This window comes from Phalangium opilio, unplaced genomic scaffold (genome assembly GCF_054372755.1).
Source record: "Phalangium opilio isolate 3A_F unplaced genomic scaffold, DU_Popi_V2 ptg000217l_1, whole genome shotgun sequence".
In the NCBI taxonomy this organism is placed as follows: Eukaryota; Metazoa; Arthropoda; class Arachnida; order Opiliones; family Phalangiidae; genus Phalangium; species Phalangium opilio.
In genome coordinates, this window is record NW_028324218.1 from 3,174,108 (window position 1) to 3,196,098 (window position 21,991).

At 33.4% G+C, this 21,991-nt stretch overlaps 2 protein-coding genes across 3 annotated transcripts; one reads left to right on the forward strand and one right to left on the reverse strand.

Moving 5' to 3' along the window:
- The first annotated feature begins 12,444 nt into the window (after positions 1 to 12,444).
- Positions 12,445 to 15,651, forward strand: LOC149615679 (uncharacterized). The gene is made up of 4 exons (XM_089856273.1): positions 12,445 to 12,694; positions 12,872 to 12,919; positions 14,092 to 14,199; positions 14,641 to 15,651. The coding sequence occupies exons 1-4, from the start codon at positions 12,502 to 12,504 to the stop codon at positions 15,117 to 15,119; spliced, it is 828 nt and encodes a 275-aa protein (XP_089712399.1). The 5' UTR covers positions 12,445 to 12,501; the 3' UTR covers positions 15,120 to 15,651.
- Positions 15,645 to 21,954, reverse strand: sotv (exostosin glycosyltransferase sotv). 2 transcript variants are annotated; one of them, XM_089856269.1, is made up of 8 exons: positions 21,848 to 21,954; positions 20,854 to 21,196; positions 20,598 to 20,795; positions 19,478 to 19,681; positions 18,604 to 19,370; positions 17,315 to 17,481; positions 17,071 to 17,214; positions 15,645 to 16,382 (listed from the first exon to the last, which is right to left on the reverse strand). In XM_089856269.1, exons 2-8 carry the CDS (start codon positions 21,159 to 21,161, stop codon positions 16,032 to 16,034), a joined length of 2,139 nt encoding a protein of 712 aa, XP_089712395.1. In that variant the 5' UTR covers positions 21,162 to 21,196; positions 21,848 to 21,954; the 3' UTR covers positions 15,645 to 16,031. The 2 variants fall into 2 exon arrangements, with proteins under 2 accessions (XP_089712395.1, XP_089712394.1); XM_089856268.1 differs by lacking the exon at positions 21,848 to 21,954 and adding an exon at positions 21,354 to 21,506.
- Positions 21,955 to 21,991: the final 37 nt, after the last annotated feature.

The following is a 21,991-nucleotide window of genomic DNA, read 5'->3' on the forward strand; positions in this document are numbered from 1 at the left end:
GGGTAGAAGGGAGAGGTCTAATTCCCCCTCCATTCTTAACCATCATTTATTTATTTCAAGGAAAAATGTCAAATTTGAATTTAAATCCAAGCTTGAAATTCAGTAAATATTTCCAAAAAGCGAAAGAAATTATATGGTTTGGCGGTGTAGGACCAGTATGCAAGCCACATCCCGAATGCGTCAAAGATTCAGCTTTTATATGCTGTCCAATTATCACTTAATTATAGAAAATTAATTTAAAAAAAAATGTAGTTAGTTTTCTTAATAAAGATTCACTTCCAACCCAATCTTTATTACTCCTTGCCTCAATTTATGCCTGTAGACTTATGATAAACACACTTTATAATTAACCAAGCATTTCAAATCCATTCTTAACCATTACTTATTATTTTTATTAATTTTTTTTCAAGGAAAAATGTCGAATTTGATTTTAAATCCAAATTTGAAATTCAGTAAATATTTCCAAAAATCGAAAGAAATGCTAAAGTCAGAAGATATATGCAAGGCACGTCCCAATTGTATTCCAAATTCAAATGATATATGTTGTCCAATTTTCTATAGAGCTACTAAATTTCTCGATAAAGTTTTTGAAAAATATGTAGTTTAGTTTTCATAATAAAGATTCACCTCCAATCCAATGTTTATTACTCCTTGCCTTTTATATTTAAATTTCCTAAGCACGTGGTGCACGTGAATAAAATTATTATTTCTCGACCTACCCTTTCGATATAAGCATACAGCGGTTACTTTACCCTACTTCCACAGTGCAAAAATAAATTAAATTTGAAACATAAACTAAAGTAGCCTTCAAAATCGCCCTTTTTAAGCCTAAATTCATGCAAAGCAAGATAGCCGTGATACGGGGGCAAACGTTAACGTTGTATTTACGTAAAACGCCTACAGACACGTTTTTCCCGCTTAACACAAGTGTTTTTTTAGAAGTTTACCTACAGGGGTTATTTAAAATCATTTTGGGTGAATTAAATTAGTCAATTTAAATATATACAATTAGTCGATTTAAATATATACAATTAGTCGATTTAAATACATACAATTAGTCGATTTAAATATATACAATTAGTCGATTTAAATATATACAATTAGTCGATTTAAATATATAAAATTAATCGATTTAAATATATAAAATTAGTCAATTTAAATATAAAATTAGTCGATTTAAATATAAAATTAGTCGATTTAAATATAAAATTAGTCAATTTAAATATAAAATTAGTCGATTTAAATATAAAATTAGTCAATTTAAATATAAAATTAGTCGATTTAAATGTATCACCATGACTCATGGTTTGATTAATAAATTAAAACGTTGACGTAATCAATAACGGAAATAAACTGTATTCAATGATACATTAAATTAACTAAACGTAAATAACAATGGGAGATACGTCCTTTTGAGATAGTTTTCATTATTGTTTTGACTAATCCGAATTAACTTAATCAGTTTATAACCTAATACAATGGGAATTAATTTGTTTACTATAGCGATAATAAAAAGCCAAACATATATAAATAAGAGAAATTGTTTTAAATTTAGAAGTAACAACGTTAAACACACACTATACGACACTTCTAAGGAAAAATGGTTGACAAATTAATTCTAGTCCTTTCATTAACTTTCGTCGCGTTATTAACAACACCGGTCACCTCATTAAATGGTAAGTCCAGTTAATTTAATTTATTAGTACCAAGAAGTGATATCTAGTTTATTAGGGAGAAGTTATAAGATGCCTAAGTATTGGCGCGCGCCATAGTCCCAAACCCCCCTTTCAAAGTACAAGGGGGACGTAAAAGGAGGAGGCCGCCGGGCTATTTCGCCTCCTCTCCTCAGTCGGAAAATATGACTGTAATTTTTTCTCATTCGCGTCGCGCTGACGTGAGTGAGTTTTCAAGAACCAATGAGATGCTGGGGGTTGTAATTTAGAGGCGGCGGGGATTAACTCCGGACACGTCTACGTTTGGACTGGAGATAAAGAGCTGGAAATGTGGGGCGAATTTATACCTTCTCCCTAATAAATTAGATATCACTTCTTGATATAGACTAAATATTATATACAATCAAATCATTTAACTTTAAATAAATACTACTTAGTTCCCTCTTCAAGACACGCCCGTCAAATCGCGTCAAATCCGGTAGACCAAGTAACATCCGGAGTGAGTCAAGTTGCGGATAACGCGTCACGTGAGGCCGGGCAAGCAGCTGGTCAAGCGGTCAGTCAAGCGAGTCAAGCAACTCAACGCGTGGCCCAAGCAGCAACAGGCCCAAACTGCACTGTTGAAACCCTACCAGAAATGTGGGTTTGTTTCAATTGCTTATGGGTCCCCAATCCGGTTATGTGTGGTTGCTGCCCCGATCCGCCCAACCCTTTCATGCCCTTTGGTGGAAACCCATGGACCATGTGGTTCAGGGCGTGGAATTTACCAGTACCAAAGATACAACCTCCGCCACAATTGCCAGCGTCAATACCAGCTTGGCCTTGGCCTTTCCCCGTTCCATGGGGCAAGAAGTAACACCAAAAACAACACCAACAAAGAAGTTGTGTAATTTGTGAGTTTGAATAAAGATTTTGCATAATTTAATTTTGGTTTGTCTATAACTTTCTTAGGGGAGACACAAAATTTTCTGATTAAAATTCTCGAGTTTTCCCTGATTAATTTTATTTTCCCAAATTATTATAATTATTTTTAGAAGGTCAAAGGTTAGTTCAATCAATGCCAACGCAGTATATTTATTAAGGAATATATTATTAATAGTTAAAAACAATAATTAACAAGATCTTAATTAGGGTATTGTGTATTAAAACTTATTTATCGTAATTTATACAACATTGTTCAAATTCATAACATACACGTCGTGTTCAAACTTTATTGCGGTTTAAACATTTAATTCCCTGACCTCGTAGATCCATTTTTTAAATTCCCTGATAATTAAACTGCTAATTACTAATTTAAAATAATTAAAATTAACACCGAACTAATTTACAATTCCCTACGCTAAAGATAAACAAAAAATACACACGCGACGAAATTTCCTTGTAAAAACATTTGAAATAAGCTAGAACCAACTATGGCTACATTTTATTGGACGGTTAAAACCACGTGGTTTTAATGGATCTGGCGCGTGCACGTTATTAATGTTGCATAAAAATTGTATAGGCGCGAGAGAGTCGACTCTCGCGCCTTACCCCTGGTTTTGAACTTTTCATATTCATTCCTTAGACAACTCAGAAATCAGAAATTCAGAACGAGTTGAGCTTTCCTCGTGAAAGGAACGCATGTGTAATTGGCGGGTCGTTTAAAAAGTTGCGTTTTGCATTTCGCGCCTTTTTATTATTTTAATATTTTACTCGTTTGTGGATTAAATTAATTTAATTCAATTCAAGTAAGTTATTGTTTATTTCTAATCCGCTTTTATAATCGGGGTTTTTATAGAAATTTATGTGTTTATCAAAATGGGTAGCCCAAATGTGTTATTATTATTATAATTATTTGTTAACCGTCCCAACTTTGGTTGGCAGTGATATAACTCTGGTTCTATAAGACATACGGGGATGTCCTTTGACTATGTTATAGCCCTATTTCTTAGCTTTCCAACGGTACTAAATACTTGGTGTTACAACAATCAGGGTCCGACTAATTAAGCAAAATGTTAATTAACGTCCTCTCCATGGCATTAACATGGGCTTATTTACACGACATCTTTTAACTCTGGTTCTATAAGAGATACGGGGATGTCCTTTGAGTATGTTATAGCCCTATTTCTTAGCTTTCCAACGGTACTAGATACTTGGGGTTACAACAATCAGAGGCTGAGTAATTAAGCAAAATGTTAAAGTCCTCTCCATATAGTTAACATGGACTTATTTGCACGGCTTATTTTAACTCTGGTTCTATAAGAGATACGGGGATGTCCTTTGAGTATGTTATAGCCCTATTTCTTAGCTTTACAACGATATAAATACTTGGCAATTACAATAATCAGGACCCGAGTAATTAAACAAATTAACAAAAACATTGCCATCAATTCTTTCATTATAACCCTTATAAAATAGAAAATTATAATTTTAAATACCAACTGTCAAACTTGAAATATCAAAATACGTGACAAGAAAACCATCCAAATTTCCGCATTTTAACGGCGTATGTTACAACCCACGTTAATTTAATGTAACATTAATTTTTAGCCAAAATTCACGTGGGCAGGAGAAGCCGCAAAGCGTCTGTAATATTTCTTAATTGATTAAAACGAACTTGAAAAATTAAAAACCTCAAAATTACGACATAGAGAGAGCAAAAAAGAAAAAAGAAAAACTAAAACCACTTAGCAAAATTCGTCTGAAGAAATATTAGTTCAACAAATTGAAAAATTTATTTGACATTTGTAAAGTTGTCAATCAAAAGTGACATAATTTTAATTTTTAAACTTCCTTTGAAACGGATGCGAATATAAACCCTTAAACGTTCTGTTATATGAATAACTGACAGCTATCATAAATTCAAATGATTGACAAATAATATAACATTTTTTCTTTTTAAATTAATAATTTTCAATTGAATAAATTAAACGTGATCATAAATTCTTTCCATCATAAGTTTATAAGATATGTTGCTTAAATAAGTTTGTTTAATTAATATCTGGTCATGACAAACTGAAAGGCTTGTAATTTTGAGTGAGGTAGGTCATAGATTCGAGGAGGTAAAGCGAGGGAGGCCTGGTGAGTGAGTGGGGGGGGGGGGCTGCTGTCAAATTTGGGCTTAGTAATGCGGACTAAATAGGAGTGCCTACATGGAATAGATGCGGACTAAATAGGAGTGCCTACATGGAATAGGTCCTAGCTGCAAAATTAATTAACCACCACCGAGTGTACTTAGGACTTCAATTGACTCGCTCCCCCTCGTTCTCCTTCTCGAACTAGTTATCTCGAGCTGTAAGTCTCTCAGTAGCATTACGAATCGTATAGGTAGTGCAAATCATACTTATGGATGGAACATATCCCTTATAAACTTATTGTACGTGTTAAGACAAAAAAGGTGCTCAAAACAAACACACAGACTTTTGAACATGCAGTCTATATCATATTCATAGTGAATACTTAAAATACTTTAGGCTCAAGTATAGGCCATAATTTCCCACGAAAAAGCACAGAGAGGTCAACTAAAGGTCAATTAACAGGGGCATATCGGGGCCTCTTGGATATTGCATCCTAACCGTAAATTAGTTTCCCCATGGTTTCCCGTTCAATTTGTAGTTGTACCCCTTTGTACTTAGAAACTTATACTACACTCAAGTACTTATAATGTTAGTTTATGATCTAGTAAAGGCACCCCGTGGTGTTTAAGTACGTTTGGAATACACAGAGAGAGGTTATGGGGTGCCGTGACTCAATTTCTTGAGGCCAGGACATATTTTCACGCGTAATTTATTTTACAAGTGACAAAATTCAAGAGATTTAACACATGGCGTCGTGTATATATTTAGATATCAACTTTTGCCTTTTTTATGCTTTCTCTGTTGACTCTAAAATTACTTAAAAGGGGGTGGATGGTTTTTGTCATATGGGGTTATATTTTTTCTAAGAAAGCCCCATCTATATAGTTAGTTCTAGAGTTAATTAAACTTAATTTGAACTTAAATTAAATAATTTTAATTATACAAGGGTTCCAAAAATAAAAACATACCCGGGTTTTTTTTTTTTTTTTTTTTAAACCCCAGCTCAAAGGGTTTTATTGGGTTTTCTGGGTTGTAATTGTGATTCAAAATTATTGGTTAGTAGAAACATCTTAAATTAAAAATAATAGATATTTTTAAATAATATTTTTGAAGTTGTACTAATAAATATCATAAACTAGTAACTTCAAAAATAAATTATTTCAGCTTTTAATTTAATCAAAATTAAGATATTTGTGAAGGGTTTTTATTAAGTGGGTTTTTAAACAATGGGAAAACCCAATAAAACCCTTGGGTTTTTTTGGATTCAAACCCTGAATTATACTTAACTGAAACGGTTTTAAATTATTAAATTTGCATTAAAAAAAGTTCCAATACATAATTATTTTAAAATTGGCTTAGTTTCAAAAATATTTGAATAAATTTGGCTTAGCTAGCTGATGAACTAAAGTCTAAATGAATCATTTTGATTAAAAAGTTTAGCTACTGATATCGGCTCACCAACCATTTTGCAAACCTATACTTTTTTCTTAATTAATAAATGAAATTCATATATTCGGAAAATGAAACCCGAATTTTCCTTGTGGAAGTGAAGTTTACAAAAATAATTTCAAAACATTTTCTCACAGTTTAAAACGTTAATTACAATTCATAAAAATTGCCATAGGGTACGTTGAAATACTTTCTCTCCCTCTAACCCCAAAAAACATAATTACTTTTCTTAGGTAATGAACTAATTTTCACGACTTAATTTTTAACCTCATTGTAAAACATGCAAATTAGTTTTTCAGGCTAGGAGCAATGATACCATAAAAAACCAGGAGGAGTAAAAAATGCATGATCATATATAATACTATCTTTTGGCTTAATCTCAAAAAATAAAATAAATAAAATAAATAAATTAAATAAACAAATAAATAAATAAATAAATAAATAAAATAAAATAAATAAATAAAATAAATAAAATAAATAAAATAAATAAAATAAATAAAATAAAATAAAATAAAATAAATAAACAAATAAATAAATTGGATTTTACTTTGAAAATTCAGAGGAACTTAATTAAATTAAACGATATACTAATACAATATAATTAAAATATTCTGAACAAACTCCGCAATTTTGGTGTGTAAATGGTATCAATCCTCGTAGTCTGAAAACTATATATACTCAAGTAACACACACTACTTTCTGTCTATGTATCCTTACACCTTAACCTTTCCCAATATAAAGTGTATAAAATTATCTATTTAAAAACAATGATGTCATAAAATTTCAAATAACTTGAAACCTTAATTGATTGCCCCCTTTTTATATATTTTTTAAAAGAAATAGTTACCTTTAAAATTTTTTTAAAACCTGTTTTTGGAATTAACTACATCTTCTTAACCTTTGCTGTCAAATACCTTTTAAAAAAAATTATATATTTTTTTCAAGTTGAGTTTGGACAGGAGAATTTGACGGACATTTGATATAAGGAATGTTGGGGTTAGGGCGAATAACGAAATGAAAGATATTAGATTTTTACAAACAAAATGATTGTCTTTAAATCTTAAAACCCCAAATTGGTTTCATATATTACGAGGCTGAAATGACGAAATATTTCCTACGTAATAATGAAGTTTATTTCTATATCTAAGTAGGGCTTGGCTTCAGTTATAACAAAAACAGGCTTCAGGTATCGTTAGTTAAGAAGATATTTTGCAACGTCTTTGAGTGTAATATTTATTACGTATAGTAATACCAAGAAGTGATATCTAGTTTACAAGGGAGAAGGTATAAATTCGCGCCACATTTCCATGCAGCTTTATCTCCAGTCCAAATGTTACGTAGACGTGTCCGGAGTTAATCCCCGCCGCCTCTAAATTACAACCAGCAGCATCTCATTGGTTCTTGAAAACTCGTGCACGTCAGCGCGACGCGAATGAGAAAAAAATTAGTTATATTTTCCGACTGAGGAGAGGCGAAATAGGCCGACGCCTCCTCCTTTTACGTCCCCCCTTGTATTTTGAAAGGGGGACTGCGGGACTATGGCGCGCCAATACTTAGGCATCTTATACCTTCTACCTAATAAACTAGATATAACTTCTTGGTATAGTATAAAGGTATTTAATATCTAAAACAGCGCCCCACGTTTGTTTGCTATTTTTTTGAAATTCCTCATTTGATTCGACACATTTTTGGCAATGGGGATTGGCATCGTGTTTTGGCAAAATTTATATGAATGCCTACTCATTGTTTCGTAATGTTAATATTAAAAATGTTGTCTTTATATTCCCATAAACAACTCGAGAAAAAAATAAACAAATAAAATAGAAAAATATTTAATAAATTAAGGAATATTTTAATTTTAAGGAATTTTGAGTCAAAAATGTGACTTTTTATCTCCATTTTGTTTGACCCCCAATCAATCCATTCAGTTGGCAGAAGGGTCAAAAGTTTAGCTTCTTAAATCCGTGTCCAATTACAAGACACTTCAATATAAATGAAAGCGCAAAACGCAAAAAAGAAATCAATGGACTCTACATAAGTTTATAAGTAATAAGTTCGCTCCATAAGTATGATACCTATATTGTTCGTAATGCTACTGAGAGACTTACAGCTCGAGATAACTAGTTCGAGAAGGAGAACGAGGGGGAGCGAGTCAATTGAAGTCCTAAGTACACTCGGTGGTGGTTAATTAATTTTGCAGCTAGGACCTATTCCATCTAGGTCCTATTTAGTCTGCATTACTAAGCCCCTTTGACAGCAGCGCCTCTTTCACTCACTGCAGGCCTCCCTCGCTTTACCTCCTCGAATCTATGACCTACCTCACTCACTCACTCACTTCAAAATTACAAGCCTTTCAGTTTGTCATGACCAGATATTAATTAAACAAACTTATGGAAGCAACATATCTTATAAACTTATGACTGTATTGATTAGCGGTGCGCTTGTAAAGCGAAAAGATAGGGCGGTTTTTGCCATTTTCCCGCCATAAATCGTGCAACGCAAAGACCACGTGCTTTGTTTTAAGAGAGCGCGTGCGACACAGCCTAGTTTTCTCGCGCCATAATTATCAACGCATTTTTTGCATAAAGAATTCATCGATTGACCCGCTTTACCCGTTCACTGCACTTTTTCCCAGCAATCAATAAGAAATTTCGTACGATGCGTTTCAGACTAACCTTGTACCGACGCAATCACGCTCATTATGCAAATTTTACGACGTCGACGACTTTTTCTTAGAATTAGAATAATAATTGCTTTTACTACTCAGCCCCATGCAGTTCTTAATCAGAAGAAATATATTACAAACCTTTACACACATTTATAAATTATTTATGCAATTTAGCATGCATTTTATCAGGAAGGCATACAGCTACTAGGAATCTTTGCAGCCCCATGTTAATTTCTATGAATTCGGGTTTTGTTTGCCGGGCTTGAGAACTTACTATCCCCGTCACCGTCATGTGCCTCATAATTCTGATGGCGTCTTTCTAACTATACAATTTCATTGGTTGATACTTATTAGCAACACGAGTTCCTAGGCGGCGTATGCACGGTGCAACATGCAGCAAGGTAGATTATAAAATTCGTCGTACAAAATGATTAGCTAGCTAGCTCTTCCCACAAAGCAGACCTAGATATGTTGAGTAAAAATACGGTTACTTGAGAAGAGATACACAATGATTCCAATTAGCTGTATTTATTCCTGGTTTTAATGCAGAGGCGTATATGAAAGTGAGTTAATTACAGAAATGGATTGTATAATGAGGCAAATATTAATAAAATGGACGACTGGGTACTATAGGTATAGTTTAAGAGAAAGAAATTACTACGATATCAAAACCAGGATTGTTAAAGTCGTTTTAGGTCGATATCTAAGCCTAATAAACCGTTTCAAAACTCTATTCGTGACTTCAGATCGTGAGTCGAAAAGTGACTCAGATAAAGCAGACTTGATTGTATGTAGCCATTTTAAAAAGCCTTAAAAATAATTGATTTATTTCGACACAGAAGAGAAAGTGTTGAAAAGTTTTCCTTACAAGAAAAACAGGTGTAATAATTTGCAATGGTTTGCTCACGATTAACAAAGTTTGAAAGTTGATTTTTCTACTTTTTTTGGTACTAAATTTAACTGGTTATAACTTTGTTACTTTGGTCATAAGCATTCTAGATTAAAATTAAATATACCATAAGAAAGTAGACTTTCTATAGAGTAATAGCACCACGTATCATGAACCTCAGAAATATCCCCCATGAGTCATGAGAAATTCAAATTAATATTTGTAAATTGAAATTTTTTTTTAGGGACACCAACTTAACTTTAAGTGGTTATAACTTCGGTCATAGGCGTTCTAGATTAAAACTAATTATACCATAAGAAACTAGACTTTCTATAGAGACTATAGCACCACGTATCATGAACCTCAGAAATATCCCCCATGAGTTAAAAGAAATTCAAATTAGCATAACTGAAATATTAATATTTGTAAATTGAAATTTTGGGGTACCAACTTTATTTGGTCATAACTTTGGTCATATGCGTTCTAGATTAAAATAAATTATACCATAAGAAACTAGACTTTCTATAGAGTAATAGCACCAAGTATCACGAACCTCAGAAATATGCCCCATGAGTTATAAGAAATTCAAATTAGCATAACTGAAATATTCATATTTGAATTGTAAATATAATTTTTTGGTTCTTATGGGCACCAACTAGGTGCTCCGTAAAGTAATGGCACCAAGTATCACGAAATTACAGTTCAAATCGGTTAAAATACAATCCAAAAACGTCATTTTCCAACGTCATATACCCAAATTTCCCTCCACAAATCCAATAATGTTGCAAACAACACCACAACATATTTTGTAGGTTTTCTAAACCGATTTTCAAGTTCGTATATTTCTAAGTCTTCATTTTCTACATACACCACTAAGACAGTGGAATGACTCAGAAAATATGGTACGGGTATTTCTATTCAAGCTGCTATTCCTTTTTCTTAACATATATACAGGGTGTTTCTGATAATTCCGCCATTCATAAATTAAGGGGGATGCTCAAGTATTGTTATTTGGGAAATCAATCAATCAATCAATTTTGAGTCGAAAATGTATGTAACTTCTTAGTCTATCTCCATTCTGTTAATTTGCCACAAGGGACACTCACTGTTTTCGAGTTAAGATTGTTGTTGGATGTGTATTTTACGGATGATCCCTTAAATTTAGTTAAGAAACTGATTTAGACATTGATTGCTTACTAATTAAATAATAAGGGGTCATCCCTAAAACACCCCAATCAAATCATAATTCTAGAAAACAGTGAGTGTTCCTTGTGGTAAATTAACAAAATGGCAGACAATGATTGTTTATTAATTAAATAAAATAATAAGGGGTCATCCCTAAAACACCCCAATCAAATCATAATTCTCGAAAACAGTGGAAAATTAACAAAATGGAGATAGAAGTATAGAACATTTTCGACTCAAAATTGATAAATTGATTTCCCAAAGAACAATTAACATGCCCCTTAATTTATGTATGGCAGACTTATCAGAAACACCCTGTATGTATGTATTTATTTAAAACCCCCCATTATAGCATATAGTTATTCTAAAATAACGCAGTATAAAATTAAACTGATATTTACGTTAAATTTACATTTAAATTACACCTAAACATTGCAACACGTTAAATAAAATTCATTAAAATTTCTATACATAACATCCCACGCTTAGAATTTATTTTCATATTGTTAAGACCTTTATATGTTGTGGGTGGAATTTTGGCATAGAAAAATTAAGCTAATTAAAAATGAAATATTTTGTTTTTCATTTTTTTTTAACCAAGGGATAAGTTGCTATGTTTAAAGAAAACTTTCAAGGACTCTGTATCTACTTACAGGGTGTTATACACTCTTGTAATCAATGTTCATAACTTTAACTTGTGTTAGGGGGTGTATAGTACATGTCCCTTATCGGGGGGGTCAAACAAAATCGGTGTGGCCATAGAAGTATAGATGTTAAATACATTTTCGGACTCTAGATTGATTTTCCATAGAACTTATCATCATGATTGTACTTCGACAAACTATAATTAGGCCTACACATCCCTTTTTTAATGGATGAACACCCTGTATGAAATTTATACAGGGTTCATACAACTTTTGGGAAACAAATTTCCCTGTGATTTCCAGGTTTTTCCCCATATACTTCCCTGAATTTTCCAGGTTTTTCCAGTATATGGAGTATCCTATGGACTAAATGTTAACGAAAGAGGGGGGGGGGGGCAAATATGACTATTACATAATCAAAGAACATCCCCGTATCTCTAATATAACCAGAGTTATGAGCCTCCAAAGTATAGTGTAATGTTAATCCTATGGAGGGAATGTTCACGAACAATTTGCTTAATTGCTCGGCCCCTGTTTGACGCGAATTGTTTCCCTATTTTCCCTGAATTTTACTAAAAATTCGAAATTTCCCTGAATTCTCCCTGAAGTTTCTGTCAACTATTTATTTCCCTGATTTAACCAGGTTTTCCAGGTTAGTATGAACCCTGTTTATGGAATGGATGAACACCCTGTATATAATTTATAATATAGTTCCAAAATTGAATATAAGCCTACTATTTTGAAAGTTAAAGAAAGATTTAAATTGTAAAAGTAAAAATTATTAACTAATTCTAAAAAATTCTCACCGAGATAATTTCAAATTTATATTCAATTTCAAATTTCGTTTTCGTTTTTGGTTTCATTGCAGGTGCCATAAATTTTCCATTATAAATAATTTGAAAACAAAAATTATAATTTTCAAACCCTAGCTCTCAAGATGTCTGCGCTTAAAGCAAAGGTCAACGGTATTCTAGGGTCACCGAGACCTCAGAAAGCAATTTTTAGCTTCGTATCACCAGCTGAAAGTGAGAAAATCACCTATTCGGTTAACCAACAACAATTATGCAGTGCCTTAAAACTTAACCCGTGGTTTCATAATGGAAACGTTATAAAAACATTAGAGAAAGGAGGTAAGTTTTGAAATTATATCATTTGCAAATGAGTTCGTTAAAACTAATTAATAATTTGGCTAGAAGGTTTTATGGTTTATGGTTTCTATTATTATAATGTTATAATTATTATTTTTTTTTTTTTGCGATGGTGGTTTGGGTTTTAACAAAAATTCAAAACTAACACTAACTTTACAGGGGTTAGCGATGTTTTTCTAATGGAAGGTGAACCATCAGCTCGTGAGAGTAAGTTTGTAAACAAATGCTTGGCGAAATCAATGTAAATAAAGCTTAATTACTACTGCAAATTAGCTTAGTATTTTCCATAGAACCATGTATCCCACTGCATGTGCTTTGCTCCCTAGCTGTATTTACTGCACATTTTACTGCTTATTTTAAAAATGCGAACAGCTTGGAAAATATGGTACTTTCCACTTAAACAAATAAACAGTTACGAATTCTCAAAAAAATAAATAAATATACTAATGTAAATTAAATTAAACTAAACTTAATCGTGTTCAGACGTGTAAATTTAAATAATAAATAACCTAACTAAATTTCTAAAATAATTTAATTTTAACATAAACTGCTACTAAATTATGTGTAGCAATGAATAATAATTAAAAAAAATTAACTATAAATTGTTTTATAAAACGTTGCCGGTTAAATATTATTTCAGATATAAAACCAACTGATCCCAATATTTGCGGTAAGTTTATCAGTTTTATTTCGTAAATGTCTACGTCATTCAAGGTTTAAACACTAAATTTACATTTTAGTTTTTATTTTTATGAGAATTCAGTATCTTGAAAATGATGACATAAGTTTTAATCTAAGATTTATATTCTATTGAGAAATAACCTTAGATGGTCATAAAAATTGTGTCATTACTCGTAAAACTTTATGACTTCCGATGCATGAAAACGGATATTACAAATATGTGCCATATCTTCCCACTTCCTAAGCCTTTCTTTTTTGATTGAAATTTATTTACGACTTTTGCAGTTTTTTTCTTTATTTCTTTATTTTTATACAGTAAAACCCAAACTTGTTGTTAAGCCTTGGTTGATATGTTTAAATCCATTTGCATCACGATAATTAAGCATTAAATACTAAAAATAAAGCTATACGTTTCTTAATTATGTTTAACCATAATTAAATTACGCAATATTTATATTTTAATCTTTGCATTTAAAGTAAGAAAATGGATTTTACTGTATATGTTTAAATCCATTTGCATCACGATAATTATGCATTAAATACTAAAAATAATGCTATGCGTTTCTTAATTATGTTTAATCATAATTAAATAGCACAATATTTTTATTTTAATCTATGCTTATAAGCAACAAAATGGGTTTTACTGTATCTTCAATTAAGGGAAAATCATTAACTATTTTATTCCTTTCATTTTACAGTAATGTATCCCGTCATGCACTACGTTAATCTTTCCTCTAACCAACCCGACAACACAGTTCAACTACTCAAGTCTAATAGCTTGGGGAATAACTTTACGTTACAGCAAGGTTAGTAAATGGGGCAGTTGACAAATCAATGTTTTGACTTTAGTTACGAGGTTTACACTGACTGAAACGACATGACCTAATTTACCTTATGTCTCGACAATAATTTATAGATGCATGACTTTAACGTACGTTTCAAAGAATCGATAACGCGAAAACTACATTTTTGCATATTTAAAAGCCAAAGTTGGGCTTAAAATGTTTGCTAAACAAAAGCCAAAGTTAGGCTTAAGATGATGTCTCTAAACAAAAGCCCAAGTTAGGCCAAGGCCTATCCGCTAGCAAAGGCTTAAGGCCAAGCAAAAGTTAGGCCTAACCGCTAGCAAAGGCTTAAACCTAAGCCGAAGTTAGGCCTAACCGCTAGCAAAGGCTTAAACCTAAGCCTAATTACCCATAATTAACGCGTCATCATTCTAATAAATATACAAATAACCCCCTTTTCAGGTCTATACACGCAAATTAAACAATTCAGACCATTCCCAGAGAATGAGCTTTTGGAGGATGACGAAAATTCATTTCGAGCTTATATCGTTCTTGGTTTTAAAACCCTCGAAAACACATTTAACGAAACTCTAGAAGAAATGTGGAAAGATTGGACCGGAGCCCGTTCAATTTACCTGAATCTTCCTGATGAATTAGGCTTAAGTCAAGTAACTTTCTATCGACGTAGCGTCCCAAAGGGTCCATCAATGTTCATGTACATTTTGGTAGTCCAATGTGAGAACGTGACCAAAAAGAACACGTGGATGTTGTTAGATTACGTCCAAAGGTTGCGAGTTGAAAAGATGATGGGGTACATGTCGGCGTACCGTAGAGTCGATATGGTTAATGGTGAATCTTCAAACTTTTCTTCACCAACAATTTCACATTTAAACGCGATGGGTAATGTTCGAGTTAATGGTTTAATGCCAATAGATATCTGACAAATAGATGAGATCCTTGCCATGGCTTCTGACTTATGTAACGATAAGAAAAGTACCAAGGCCCAAATCATGTCAAAGGATCTCACATCAAAAACCCCGGATTATGACCGCGATGAATATCCGTTTGAATCTCAGCGGAATTCAACAAATAACCTTGCCGATTCATTATTAGAGGAACTTGAACTTACAATCTATTAAATTTCCCATTTATTTTCTATTAATTAAACGTTAATTCAATTATTAAACCGTATTAAATTAAGTGTAACGCGGCATTTTGTCGGAAGCCGTGATTTTGAACTCAGCGTCTGCTAGATCAAAAGGTCAACAATATTTGGACTGAACATAAGCATTATTTTAAACGGACCGTCCTATGATATGAGCTACAAATATTACGTAATTTGAAATTAGGGTTAGAGAAATTAGGCTTAAGATTTTATACCAATTTCTAATGGCTTTAGCGGGAAAAATATGAATTTAGGCCTAACTAAATCCCGCAAAATATTGAAAAAATCCAAGAAAAACTCGTTTTTTTTTAAAGAAAAATGGGTATTTTATTAATCATTCTAGACTAGTCCATTTTCTTGTAAAATAATTGATTTTTAACAAAACATTTTTGTACCGATATAAAACCAACATTACATCAAAATTCATCTAATAAAAATGTTAATTATTTTAAATTAACAATACAGCGTCTACCCGCCGCCATAGTTTTACATTACATTGATACATATTTAAATATTAAATAAAGTTTTTTGATACCTGATCTTTTGTTAATAATTAATAAATGCATAGAAAAACATATAAATAAATATTTATAAATGTATATTTACTATTTAGAGTTATATTTATAATTAGGCCTAAAATAGGGGGGCCTAACATTTAATTTTTCGCTAAGCCTAACGACATAAATGCCTACAAACTACCAACATTATTGAAACGTTTCAACTTCTCAGGGAAATTGTCTTTGAATAAGACAGGGTCAGCTCTAAATTCAACAGTTTTAAGTGGATTAAGACCATAAACTTTCGTAAATCTATTAATACAATCGTTACGTTCTGCCATATGAACTACGTCAGCGGATAACATCTCTACGTTAGTGCATTCGGGGCATTTAAATTTCTTACGAGGGGTAACTTTGATTGGTCCCTTTCCCGTTATATTAGCGACTAAAAAGTTCATAGCGATATCTTCGCAATTCATGCGATCATCGACCCACGTTTTCAGATCACCAGGCATCGACGTAGTATACAAATAACTGTAGTACTGTTAGATAAATTACGGGTGTAAATAGATAGAAGCACTTGGGATCTAAATTTCGCGCGCGAAATATTGGATTTGGCGGGAAAGGTAACGCCATCTATGAGTAAAAATCTAACGGCGCCAATTTTGAACAGTACTCGAGGTAGAATTTTCGAAGTTCGGTTTTATAAAGATATTTAAGTCTAATTTTAATTCTCAATCCAAAAAAGCATAAAAAATAGCCTATAATATGTCTATAAATGGCCTATTTACGCGAAAGAGAGCGCCATCTATGAGTAATAATGTAATGGCGCCAAATTTGAATCGTACTCGAGTTAGAACATCGGAAATAAATGTTTATAAGGATATTTAGGTCTAATTTTAATTCTCAATCCAAAAACGCATAAAAATAGCCTAAAATATGTCTATAAATGGCCTATTTACGCGAAAGAGAGCGCCATCTATGAGTAATAATGTAATGGCGCCAAATTTGAATCGTACTCGAGTTAGAACCTCGGAAATAAATGTTTATAAGGATATTTAGGTCTAATTTCAACTCGCAATACAAAAAACGCATAAAAATAGCCTAAAATTCGTCTATAAATGGCCTATTTCAATATTTTTAAGCCTATTTCTTACTAAAATGCCTGTAAAATGAGCTTTAGCTCACTTTTCACGCCCTTATTATAAAAATAACCAATACTTTTCTTACCTTATGATAAAAAGCAGCTCCAGTTAACACCATCGATATCTCATTGGTCCATTCAGATTCATACTTCCAACGATTGGTTCCATTATCCCATAAATGCACGCGTGAAGGAAAACCAACGATCCTATCAGGGAATTCCCTCCAAACCTAATTAAAAAATAAAACAAAGAAACAAATTCCCAAACCCTAATTACCTTAATTGTGTTAAACATTACTTAAAACCTCAATTAAAATAACTCTTAGCTACCTCATATCCAAATTCCAACTCATCAGCTGTCAACATGACAATATCATCGTCAATTGCCAAAACGGCTTCAGTTTCAATTTCAGCATAGGGATAGAACCGATTACTGAGCTTATTTTCCCTCGTTTGAATAACTTTCAAAGGTTTATTAATTTTGGGCCAAGTTGATGCTATTTAAAAAGTGATTTAAGGCGTTTTAAGGTCAAGCCTTGGCTATAGCAAAGGCTTAACACGGGGTTGCCATTTTCCAAATTCCAGGTTTTCACTGACGTTTTAGGCCCAATTTTTATTGTTTTAATTATAAGAAGGGGTTTTTAGGAGTATTTAACGTAAAACCGCAGATATTTTAGTAACTTTAATCGAATTCACTAACTTTCTTGGAATTATTAATATTTCCCTGACGTTTTTTGCCCATTTTGAAAATCCCCAACTTTACCTCACATTTTTCACCCATTTTGAAATTCCCTGACTTTTCCAGGTTTTCCCTGACCTTTTTCATCCATTTTTAAATTCCCCTACTTTTCCTGGCAATTTTCACCCATTTTGAAATTCCCTGCTTTTCCCTGACCTTTTTCATCCCCTGACTTTTCCAGATTTTCCCTGACCTTTTTCATCCCCTGACTTTTCCAGATTTTCCCTGACCTTTTTCATCCCCTGACTTTTCCAGATTTTCCCTGACCTTTTTCATCCTCTTTTAAATTCCCTGGCAATTTTCACCCATTTTGAAATTCCCTGACTTTTCCAGGTTTTCCCGGACCTTTTTCATCCATTTTTAAATTCCCTGACTTTTCCCTGGCAATTTTGACCCATTCTAAAATTCCCGGACTTTTCCAGGTTTTCCCTGACCTTTTTTTCATCCATTTTTAAATTCCCTGACATTTTTCACCCATTTTGAAATTCCCTGACATTTTTCACCCATTTTGAAATTCCCTGACTTTTCCCATAAAGTTTTCCACCCATTATGAAATTCCCTGACTTTTCCCATAAAGTTTTCCACCCATTATGAAATTCCCTGACATTTCCCTGGCAATTTTCACCCATTTTGAAATTCCCTGACTCTTCCCATAATTTTTTCACCCATTATAAAATTCCCCGACTTTCCCTGACATATTTTTCACCCATTTTGAAATTCCCTGACTCTCCCCATAATATTTCCACCCATTATAAAATCCCCCGACTTTTCCAGGATTTCCCTGAGACATATTTTGCACCAATTTCAAAATTCCCATATGTTTTCCCTGACACGTGGCAACCCCTTAAACAACAACAAACAACAATAACACAGCACTTACTTGGCGGAGGAGATTTCTTCTGATTATTCCATACAACAACAACTTTGGAAAGACTCGGAGCTTGAACTACGCGTTGAATAACTTTAAACAAACTCTCAATTCTATCATATGTAAGTATAACCGCTGTAAATCCCTGAACTTTGGGTGAAATAACGGGAAGAAACAATGGCGGAGTTGACACGATACTATCAGGAGGTTCATTCCATTCTTTATAACTCCTTTGCGTATGCCTATAAATCCTATCATTCAAAATCTGCAACGTTGTCTCCGTCACTTTAGCCATCGAACTAAAATATCTTTCCCAAAGAAACAAAACTTGTTTCCTCATCTCTACAATCTTCTCGTCGCTAAATGACTTCAATATATTCATTAACTCCGATAAATTATCTTCGTAAATGACAACCGCGGCCTTTTTCCAATCTAAAACGTCTTCGAACGGTAAAATATACGTGTCAGCAACGATAACGGGTATACAACCCATCATCATCGCTTCGGCTAAAATTGTCTGACCCAATCTGGCTCCTCGTATCACCAGACAGAAGGTTGCAGTCTTAAGGACATTGGGATACGAGAAAACCTGTAAACCCTTGCATCTTTCCGTGCTATTGTAATGATGATGGTATTTCATTGGTTCTCCGTTAACGTTAACGTTACATTTTCCGATAATTAAAAGTTCGGAATGTTCTTCAGCTAGTAGTTCTAGATCGTGAATGTATTCTTGATGGATATTTGTTTGAGATGATAGTACTAACCAGTTACGGGAAGATCTGATTGAAAAATAGGTCAAATTTTGATTTTGATATGGCAAGGCTTAGTGAGTTAAGGGTTGGGGTTGGGGGAATTAAAAAAGTAATACTGCTGCTGCTATACTAACTCGGGATTGATTTCTTTCTCGTGGTTTCGACTGAAATAGCTGAAAACTGGGATGCTAACATCTAGGCCTCTTCTGTATGTCCATTCATTGAAACCCGCACCCGCTACTAAGGCCTGATCCATGTCAACTTCAAGGACAGAATTGTAATCAGGCGCGCTGCCTGGTAACATGTTGAAAAGAAGATGGTTTCTACCACCATCCCAGCTGAAATCATTCATAATACAAATGAAGTCAGTCGCAATTTCTCCAAACGGGTGCATTTCTTAAGCCTTGGTTTAAAATAATGCTAACCCTACTTTGGTCTATTTCATAAGTCCTTTGTCTAAACGATGCTATGCCTATTTTGGTCTATTTCATAAACCCTTGTCTTTGTCTAACCGATGCTAAGCCTACTTTGGTCTATTTTATAAGCCTTTGTCTTTGTCTAACCGATGCTAAGCCTACTTTGGTCTATTTTATAAGCCTTTGTCTTACCGATGCTAAGCCTACTTTGGTCTATTTCACAAGCCCTTGTCTTTGTCTAAACGATGCTAAGCCTACTTTGGTCTATTTCATAAACCCCTGTCTTTGTCTAACCGATGCTAACCCTACTTTGGTCTATTTCATAAGTCCTTTGTCTAAACGATGCTAAGCCTACTTTGGTCTATTTCATAAACCCCTGTCTTTGTCTAACCGATGATAAGCCTACTTTGGTCTATTTCATAAGCCCCCTCTTTGTCTAAACTATGATAAGCCTACTTTGGTCTATTTCATAAGCCCTTTGTCTTTGTCTAACCGATGCTAAGCCTACTTTGATCTATTTCATAAGCCCGCGTTTTGTCTGACCGATGCTAAGCCTACTTTTGCGTATTTTTTAACCTTTGGTTTAAAAGTACACTAAGCCTACTTTTGCCTATTTCTTAAGCCTTGGTTTAAAAGAACACTAAGCCTACTTTGGCCTATTTCTTAAGCCTTGGTTTAAAATCATGTTAAGCCTACTTTGGCCTATTTCTTAAGCCTTAGTTTAAAACCATGTTAAGCCTAATTTGGCCTATTTCTTAAGCCTTGGTTTAAAATCATGTTAAGCCTACTTTGGCCTATTTTACCATTTTCAAGCTATCTTCTTATGAAGTAAACTTACTATTGTAAGGAATTTAAAACTTGTGACGTTTCCTTCAACCTGATATTGTTTTGGTTCAAAAGATCTAACGCTGGAATGAATAGACAAGCTATTTCAGGGTTTGATGTGTAAAAAGGACTTTTTTGAATTGTTTCGAGTATTTCCAAAAATTCTTGCGACATTGGAACTGAGATAGGAAGTCCATCTTCATCTTCGTATCTAAATAATCTTAAGTAATCAGTGGTGATATTTAAAAGTGTTTAAACAAACGGTGTACCTATATATTGGGTATATATAAACAGATAAAGTGTTATTATGATGTCCACATTTGTAAACATCAAAACAGTTGTAATAATTGCAGGAATCACTGCGTTTTAACGCAACAGGGCTGTTCTTGGATATTTTACGTTCCGCAGCCTTTTCTAGGTTGAGTATTGTGAAGGATTCTGACTTAACTTCAACTGGAGTTGGCCATAATAAGAATACAGCCGCACCCAAAAATCCACATAGTATTAGAACGAAAAATATGTAGAAATGATTGAAATATGGGTGTGCTAGACGTTGTGGGGGTCTTTGGGAACCCATTGTAGTTAGAATAATTAGTTAACCATCATTTAAACCTATTAAAAAACGATTAAACGCTGTAATTTGCATGCTTTGCTATTTCCTCATAAGCCAAGGCTTAGCTATCGAACACTCGAAATAGGTCTTCCCTTTAAAATTACGACATTAACGGGCAAAACAAGACTAATTTAATTATTATTTAATAATAATTACCCTTTAAAAGACTAAATATCCATAGTTTTCAAGAAAATCCAAGATTAAAAGTCCCGTTACCAATTTCCACAAAAATCTTTTAAATTTAAAGCAGACGATACAACCCCGGGTCCTTCAAATTCAAAAGGTCAAGGCCTGGGTTTCCTCATAAGCCAAGGCTTAGCTATGAAACACTCGAAACAGGCAGGCTGGGAAATAGCACACTTCCTCTGGTCCAAAACCAGTTTATTAATTGCTTGGACTAGTATTTTAATTCAAAAAGTGGGGGTTACTGGTCCTCGGGACCAGTTTATTAATTGCAAATCTATTGGAGAACAAAGGCTGGGACCAGTCCGGAGACCAGTAAATGATTTCAGACACTAGGGGGTCACTGGTCCAAAGGACTAGTTTAAAAAATATCCTTATTTCCCAGCCTGGAAACAGGTCTTCCCTTTAAAATTACGACATTAACGGGCAGAACATGACTAATTTAATTATTATTTAATAATAATTACCCTTTAAAAGTCTAAATATCCATAGTTTTCAAGAAAATCCAAGATTAAAAGTCCCGTTACCAATTTCCCCAAAAATCTTTTAAATTTAAAGCAGACGATATTACAACAACCCCGGTCCTTCAAGTTCAAAAGGTCAAGGCCTGG